We start from the raw sequence: 8,708 nt of genomic DNA, 5'->3' as shown, positions 1-8,708 counted from the left end.
CTCCTCTGGACTTGCTCCAGCAGCTCCATGTCCTTTTTATGTTGAGGACACCAGAACCGTGCACAATACTCCAAGTGAGGCCTCAAAAGAGCAGAGTAGAGGGGCGGGATCACCTCCACTGTCCTATCCTCCACTGTCCTCCACTCCAATACCTCCACTGTCATTTCAGACACTCATTCCAAGAGACCCAAGTCCAGGCTGAAGATCTGTCAGCGCCGGCACTCAACGGCGCGCTCCGACTGATGAATAAACCCACCAGCTCCACGGAGGTGAGGGAGGAAGAGGACGGAGCCAAATTAATTTGCCTTTATTAATTAAAACCCCCACCAAGTCTCCTCACTGGGAGGGGTGGGGGGGGAGCTGTGCTTATTAATTATGCAGAAAATGCAAAACTATCGGCCTCTGAATGAGCTGAAACCGAGAAGAAACCCTCTCAGAGCGGGCAGAAAGGGCTCCCCAAGGCGGCTGAGATTTCTCTTGCAACTTCAAAGGACAATAAATTATTCAGAGCTCGCGCCACTCCGCACGCTCTCACACTCTCTCCCCTTCTCAATTTTATGCTCCCGAGTCAATTAAAGGTTTGGAGGACTCGGGGAAACTTTGTGGAATGCTAAACCACTCGCAGCTCCTTCTGTGGCGTTCGGTGGGGTTTTTTCTTCCTTGAAGCTCTGCTTTTCCTCTTGGCCTCAAAAGGCACCAGAAATGATTCTGTGCATTAGAGATGAAGGTACCGGCGCTGGTTTTTAAGTAAGCCTGCATGATACAGCAATGTTTCATGTCTGCGACAAGCAAGATGGGACATGCTTAATCTTCTCTGCGCAACGATCCTGTGAAAGCAGGGCAAGCCAAATTCCGTGTCAACTGTGTGAATCACTCCTTGCAACAGCCCTTTTCAAAGTCTTACTGGTAGATGCCCAAAACGTGTTTATAAATGCTCTCTCCTGGCACTCTTCAGGTCTAGGTTAGCTGTGATCTCTTCCCCAGTCACGCTGTTATCTGCTGTGCCCTTGGACGGAACAAGCAGCTCCTCTGCCAAGCCCTAACAGGACTGGTTAGCGTTTGCAGTGTGAGAACCCCAAACCAAGCCTGAGCCTAATTACACCAGACAACACCATGGCAAGAGAAGTCCTTGCTCAGAAAAGCAAACCTAGGCAAGCAAAAGGAGGGCAGAAGGGTTGAGAGGGGCAGTCACAGAGCAAGGATGCTCCCGATGCCCGTTCAGTGCCCGGCCCACTGATGGTTCAGTGTGCAGCAGATGGCATAAAACGTGACTGTGTTCATGAACTTCAACAATCCCCCCAAATTAAAGGCAGCTGCAGTGCAGGGAACATCACAGCTTTCTAAGGTGGGAACTGGGACCAATTAAGTTGCAAGAGAACATCCTTGACTGGCGGGGAAGAGTGGCACAGAGTAAATAAAACTGTTCTTCAGAGATTGTGTCCCACAGGCCAATTCGAGCCCAGATTCCATCCCACACACACTGAAGAATGACATTCCTCTGGTCAGGCGGCCCTGAAAAGCACTCTGCTTGCCTTCTAAGAATAATATTGGGCTTGCCAGGCCACAGAACGGGTGGGAATACCCTCAGAGATTCCCTTTAATGACCCCGGAGATTCCTATCTAGCTGGTCTTGAAAAGACACAACCACACAGCCCTTGCCAAGCAGACAAAGAGCTGATGTGAGCCAGGGTCTTGGGGAGATAACCAGGAAGATCTTGTCTTTCCTGGTAGCATGTGCAAGAACTGTCTGAGTGAAAAGGACACCCAAAGGGGAAAGTCACAAAGACTTAAGTATTGGCTTCCTGGTAAAGCCTGACGCAGAGTGAAAGCCCTAATTTTGGCATCCAGGTATGGTGAAGACATACTTTTTCTCTCTCCCAAATACTCTGTAGACGACATTTCCACACAAGGCGCTTGTTTACACAACAAACAGATGCTCTTTTCCCCCAACTTAACCATCTAATGAAGCTGAGCAGCAAGAACCTCTGGTTGGAAAAGATCCTTTACCAGTAGACACTCATGACTGGGTCCCAAGCACCCGCGGCTGCTGCTGTCCCCAGGTGCTCCTCAGCAGACATTAATCTAATAAGCATTTGCAGTGTGGGGCACAGCTGAGACCCGGGAAGTGACAGCATCTCCTGCCCCCAAGGAAGCTCCTTCAAAAGATGACTTATTTCCTCTCCAGTTCCTAGAGAAGGCAAACAGAAAAGAGCCAAAGAGCTACATCACTCAATCCAAGCAGGGAAGGTTTAATTTAATCAGGCACTTAAACAAGGTGACACAGACGTTTAATTCAGTGTCCTTGAGTGGGATGGCAACTAGTCCAGAACCCTCAGCAACCACAGCCTGGGTGGCAGCTGGCAGATGGAGAAGGCAGCAAAGGAAAGGGCAATTCAGAAACAAGGACAGCAAGGCATCTCCTTGCCTACAAAGGCAACCAGTACATGTGGAACACAAGCAGCAAGAGGATCCGGGAGGGAAGCAGGGATCTCTGCCTTCTGGGAGGGTGCAATTCAGATGCTGCCTTCTCTTGCGTACCACGAAGACTGCTCACCGAAGGAACAACGTGCGACACGAAGCAGAAAGTCCACCACCTACCAACTGACCACACAACTTCCTAGATGTCCCCACCTTATCTTCTGCAACCCCTTCAGCCCATACCCATGGGGAAAAAGTCTTTCTGCAGTATCCCCCCAGCTCCTCACCCCCAACAGGTACAATGTCATGTACCTGAGTTGCTTGCGGGGCAATTCAGCCTCACCTCCTTTCAACATCTTCCTTCTCCTGGGTCAGTGCTGTTGCGTTGTCACGTACCAGTCTCACACACTTACAAATGCAGCAGCTTTCTCCCACAGTGCAGGAAGATTCACTTCCCATTGATGTCGCCTTAACACGTCTAAGATGGAGCCTCCTTGATTTTTACAGCCATCTTATCTGACAACTGCTGTCTTGGCCAACAACAGATCAAAGCCAGGACCTCCAGAGCTAAAAGCTGTGAGCTCTGTTGTGGAGGCTAATCCTCTGTGGATAAAAGCATGGGACGGACCATTCAGCAGAGAGGAGTCAGATCCATCTCTAAGTCACTGTGATCTGGATCTCAGCAAGACAAGCCTGCAGCCAGCCACCAGCTCCTACATCACATGCCATGGAGCACACACATTCCACACACCTTTCTTCTTTGCACCAGCTCCTGAATTCAGTGCTGCTTCATCAGCCTGAACATGGACAGGCTGAGAAAGTTGGGGCTGTTCAGCTGGAGAAGAGAAGCTGCTGGAGACCTCAGAGCAGCTTCCAGTGTCTGAAGGGGGCTACAAGGGTGCTGGAGAGGGACCTTCATCAGGGACTGGAGTGACGGGACAAGGGGTGATGGGCTCAAACTGAAACAGGGGAAGTTCAGGTTAGATACAAGGAAGAAATTGTTCCCTGTGAGGGTGCTGAGGCGCTGGCACAGGGTGCCCAGAGAAGCTGTGGCTGCCCCATCCCTGGCAGTGTTCAAGGCCAGGTTGGACACAGGGGCTTGGAGCAGCCTGCTCCAGTGGAAGGTGTCCCTGCCTGTGGCAGGGGGTTAGAACGGGATGATCTTAAGGTCCTTTCCAACACAAACCATGCTGTGATCCTATGATTATGACCTGCACAAGCTCCTCTCCCAACCCACCACACGTTTTCCACCCTCTCCACCAGCCCCACACGCGTGGTGCAGCCCCTGCTGCCATCTGCTGCCAGCCTCCACGGATGCTCTGCAGCTCATGGAGCACGAGAGCCCCCCGCACGCATGAGCCCAGCATGAATGACTGTGTTCTGCAACTTACCACTGGAGCAAGGGCAACGAAAAGGGAAGCGAGCCAGGGTAATGCGTCATCAAAGGGGCTTTATTCCTTTATTTTGTCAACTGCAATTTAGATTTAATTATTTATGGTAATACTTCAGAGTGTGCTAGTAAGCGTTCTGTAATGTCACTTACAAAAGGAAGGAAACCTAAGTAATAACTAATGTTTGCTACTGCATCTGCTATTAAATCTTTGCTGGGGTGGAGAGAGCCACACAGCAGCCTCCTGCGTATGCAAAGTACCAATTAGCAAAGCACTATTGTAAAATGTAAAGGTTTAATCAATGGGAAAATTCCACTTGAAAACAGTGAGCATGCTGATTTCAGTTATCAAACCCACCACATTTCTATACAGTAAGGAGCTTTTTATCTGCGACTGAGGAGCACTTAAGAGTGGGCACGTTGCTCCTCCGGGTAGCAGAGGAGGGCAGGAGTACTTGACCACTGCCCTAAGGCCCAGTCAAACCCACTCTGTCACAGTGCTGGCAGGAAACATCCCATCCAGCTCCAGCCACTGAGATGAGGCTGATTTTGCCTATGCACAAAATGAGATGTTTCAAGGTGCTCACTGCAGAGGTTTCATGGCTCGGGTTGGGTTTGACTGGGAAAAACAAGGCTTGGTTCTGTGCGCAGGTACACCAGCCATTTGGGAAACTATTCCCTTCCCAGCCCCATACCCACACCTCATCTGTCCATGCTGTTGGGTTTTCTACCAGTTCTAACGGGCACAAGTCCTGCCTCTGGCTGTGCAGCACGTCTGGGCACAGCTCCTGGGGAAAGGTCTCCCCTAACTCACTGCAGCAATGCTGATTAATGCTGCTCCGACATCCAGCCGAATCCTTAACAAAATAATACATTCCAGTAAATGAGAGGCCATTGAAAATAATCATGGAGTGGGCAATTTCCAGGTCTGTGGCTGCCCTTGACCACGCAGAAGAAACAAAGAATGTGTCCATATACAACTGAAGAAAAAGAGAACAAACAGGTCTGCTTTATACCTTCCAATGATTATCCTCGTCAGCTTCCCAAGGAAGAACAGCAGGCAGAAAATGCTGTGGTGCTTTGGGTTTTTAATTTAAATGGCAGTTTCCTTTAAATAGAACGTTCCTGCCATGGAAAGATTTAAATCACTGACTGAGATCAATTAGCCTAGGAAACAAGGGAAGTATTTTAATGGCCCTTTGATTGCAGAGGCCACAGCTCCTCCAGTGCTGCACTGGAAGAGGAGGCAAGTTCCAGCTTTCAGCCCCATGTTTTGCTGCAAGGGGAGCCGTTCCCCTGCGAAGCTGGGAAGGTGCTGCCCTCCAAGAGCTTCCCAGGAGAGGCCCAGGGCTTTCCTACCTGTGATGCTGGGCTTGCACACACCCTGGGGGCTGCAAGGCCTTGGCAGCCCCTCTGGTGAATTAGGGCAGGAAATCGGGTCAGCGCCATGGCAAGCGCCAGCCAAATGGAAGGCAGCCAAGGGATTACAGGAGAGGCAGTGTGACAGAGCCCAGGGCCATCTGATGGGAGAGGACACTGTCAGAACAGAGTGACAGCTCCTCACACAGCCTCTGCAGTTGTGACAGACAAAGCTGTTTGCTGTTTGCATGCCTCAGTGGGGAGCATTGCAGCCCAGCTCGGATGCTCCTGACTGTGCCAGGCCTCTCCAGGCGGAATTCAGCTGCCCCTCCACAATCAGGAGCTACCAACTCGGCACGAGCAGCAGGCAGATAGCAACAGCCACGGAGCAATTCCAACAACTGGCAGCCCCAAGGGCAGACAGGTCAGGGAGGTGCTGATGTGCGCTACAGGTCAGGAGCAGAGACAACGTCTGGCCCAACTTCAGCTGCACCTCAAGCAGGTAAAAGCAGCCCCACCTCAGACACCGCGTCCTGCAACCTGCAACGTTCCCTGTGTACATCTGTGAGCAGCAGGAGTTAGAAGAGCACAAAACCTCCCCGTCCAGGATCCAAGGACACTGCAGAACTACAGAAGAGAGAAACTTGGCTGCCAGCAGCAAGGTGTCTGCTGAGCAGTGACAGATTTCAGCAGGGCTTGGGCCACACAACGGGTGTCTTCTGTGTGTGTGACCAGCATCAGCCCTTCCTGAGGGCAGGTTTCCACCAGAAGTGCTTCGTAGCAGTCAGACAGCATATGAGATCTCCCAGCTCTGCTGGAACCTCTGAGATCTCACCCCACGGAAGACAAGGACAGACAAGATGCTCATTCCCTCCCAGCAAAACCAAACCCATGGGAAAACTGAAGCCACAGAGCCATGATTTTGAGCAGCCTGGATCCTGCAGAGTGCCCACTCCCAGCAGTGAGCACACAGGGCTTAGTGTACACTTAAAAGGACCCCAGTTTTCACAGGCATGCAGCCATTGCAGCACATGACTCAGGGTCCTACTTACACAGAGAGGCACTTGCACACACACACGCACTCCATCTGCGCCTGCAAAGCTGTGCTGCTTGCTCAGAAAACAAGAGGACAAAGTGGTTTAGCCAAGACTGTTACAGCAAACCAGGGGCAAGAATGGGCCCCTGGAGCCCTGACATGGGATTTTCCACCTGAAGTATCCCCTCTACTTCATGAAGAGCCAGGAATGGAGATTTCGGCTTTGCAGTCTCCTGCTTTTGGAGGAGCCAGTGCAGGTAGCAGCCTACCTACCACCAGTGCCCACCTTCACAAGCCAACAAGGCTACTCATTCCAACTGGGCGCAGGTGGAACACAGCAGCTAGCTTGACCATCTACCCTAGGTGCTCATAGCCTTAACCATCTATCCTGGGTGCTCACAAAGAACCTACAAGAGCACTGGCTGCAACATCCTGGATAAATACTTGGGCAAGAGGCTTGTGCCAGGCTCCTTGCTGCCAACCACCACTCTGTTCCTGCTACTCAAAGTAGCTCAAACTGAAGCTTGGGTATGTCTTCATGAACACCAGTGGCACCATTTGAGGTACAGCCTGACCCGCAGCTATGCACCAAAAAAGCAGCCCTAGAATGAACCATCCAAGAGCAAAAGGAAACATTCTCTTTCTGCACATGAACGTGTCTCCCTGCAAAGAGGGGATAAGTATGAACCAAACCAACCTCAGCAGCGAGGCAGGGGCAAACGTATCCCCACCAGTCACCTACTGCCCAGAGAGACAAAGCACTGGTAGCACTGGTCAGAACACACCTCCCAGCAAGAGCAGGATCTGCTCATGGTAATAAACCCTGATCCTGAAGCGATTACGTTAAACGCTGTCACGGGCTGTGCTGAGCAGAGCAGCCCTCTCACCAGCTCCAAGCAGCTTTGTGGGGAGGAAAAAAGTCCTAATCCATTCAGCTTGGAAAAGTCTATTCCCCACTGATCCCAAGTGATCAGCCTTCATGTTGGAGGAACATTACATTCGAGTCGCTGAGGATTTTCACTTGGGGTTCTTTTGCTTCCCCTTTTCATTTCTTAAAGCAAGAATTGAAAGGCAGCAAATCTGAAACTGTGTTAAACTGGACTTGGTTCACTCAGGGGAAGGAGAAACATAATATTCTTTCTTTGGACGCTGTTTGGAATCCATCCCCAGCAAGTAACATGACAACAGTCACTAGTGTCTGACATGCCCAAAGGGCAAGAGCAGGAGAGGACAACATAGGCGCGCTGGGTGGAGATGGGGCTGGGAGAAGGGGAAGGAAGGCTCCATCAGGAGCTGTCAGGTACTTCCCTTTTCTCCAGTTCTGCGGCAGTTTTAGGGGCAACCTGAGATTCAGAGCTGGCTGATTCAAAGCAGGGGAATAGCGGAGTAACTTACTTTCAGCTGCGCAGCCTATCAGCAGCACAGACAGGAGGTTCACGAGGGAGACCAGCGAAGACATCCCAGGGCTGGGAAGGATCCTCATCCTCTGCAGTGGCCTTCAGCCCCAGCCGGGACGGCTCCGGGTCAGCAGGACTCGCAGCGTGTCCCAAGCGCTGTCAGCACCTGCGGATGTACAAAGACACTCAGAGGGACGAAGAAGGAGGCTCCGACTGCCAGAGCCCGTCCTGTTTAGGGCTGAACACCCATCGGCCTCTCCCCCCCAAACACGGGAGGAAGGAGCAGTGAGGTGTGACGGGATCGGAGCCGACAGGGCCCAGGCATCCCCTGAAAGGGCAATTTTTCCACATAAGCACAGGGCAGGCAAAGAAAACCAGAAACCTGGCACATAAGAAACCCAGATGGGAAGGAAAACGTCCCCCCCCAGAAGAGGGAAGAAGCAGCAGGAGATGTCTCCCATGTCCCTGATGCTTGCTGAGGAGCCGTGCTGAGGGATTGCTCCCCTGCCTGGGCAGGTTCTGTGCTGTGCAGCTCTCGTCACCCCATCCACCCAGCCCTGGAATCAGCGTCGGTGCCCCAGAGCCCCTCCTGGAAGGCAAATGCACGCTGAGAAGTCTCCTGGGATTCCTCCCATAGCTGGGATCACAGCAGCTCTCCTGCATGTCCCAGAGCCCCTGCGCTGCCTGGTGCCTCAGTTTCCACACACACAGAGGAGCAGCATTACTGAGCTAACGCAAAACTGGCACAGATAAAACCTGGAGCAGGAGGTACCACGGTTGATCCTGATGGATCCTAAGGCACAGCAAGCAAACACAGCCTCCAAAGGACGCAGGAGAGGTTTCCTCCTGATGCTTCTGCCCCGGCCGTGGCAGAACACGGCTGCAGGACAGCTGCAGCATATCAGCATGGCAGTGACAAGCTCAGCACCAACCTGCTCCCCCTTGCCCTGCCAGCACATTCCCATGGAGACAACGCCTGGCTCCCAACGGAGCTGCCTGCTTGCAGCTTTATCCTGATCCCTTTGCAAAGCTGGAATGGCGTTAAGGGAGCTGTATTCTTAGCAGCTACCCCGGTCCTGTGTGTCAATACTGGCAAACGCTTCATCCT

General features: G+C 52.0%; 1 protein-coding gene across 1 annotated transcript in view; it reads right to left on the bottom strand.

Annotated features, from left to right (window-relative positions):
- Positions 1–7,769, bottom strand: part of LOC104403669 (receptor-type tyrosine-protein phosphatase S-like) — a gene marked incomplete at its 3' end in the record, with an annotated part of 54,781 nt that extends 47,012 nt beyond the window's left edge. The window contains exon 1 of the mRNA XM_010011900.1: positions 7,599–7,769. Coding sequence (XP_010010202.1) covers positions 7,599–7,686 — 88 coding nt within the window. The remainder of the gene's footprint in view (positions 1–7,598) is intronic.
- Between the last annotated feature and the right edge of the window lie 939 nt (positions 7,770–8,708).

Source organism: Nestor notabilis, unplaced genomic scaffold (genome assembly GCF_000696875.1).
Source record: "Nestor notabilis isolate BGI_N333 unplaced genomic scaffold, ASM69687v1 scaffold21693, whole genome shotgun sequence".
NCBI classification, from domain to species: domain Eukaryota; kingdom Metazoa; phylum Chordata; class Aves; order Psittaciformes; family Psittacidae; genus Nestor; species Nestor notabilis.
The sequence above is the reverse complement of the archived record's forward strand: the minus strand, read 5'-3'. Positions and strand labels throughout refer to the sequence as shown.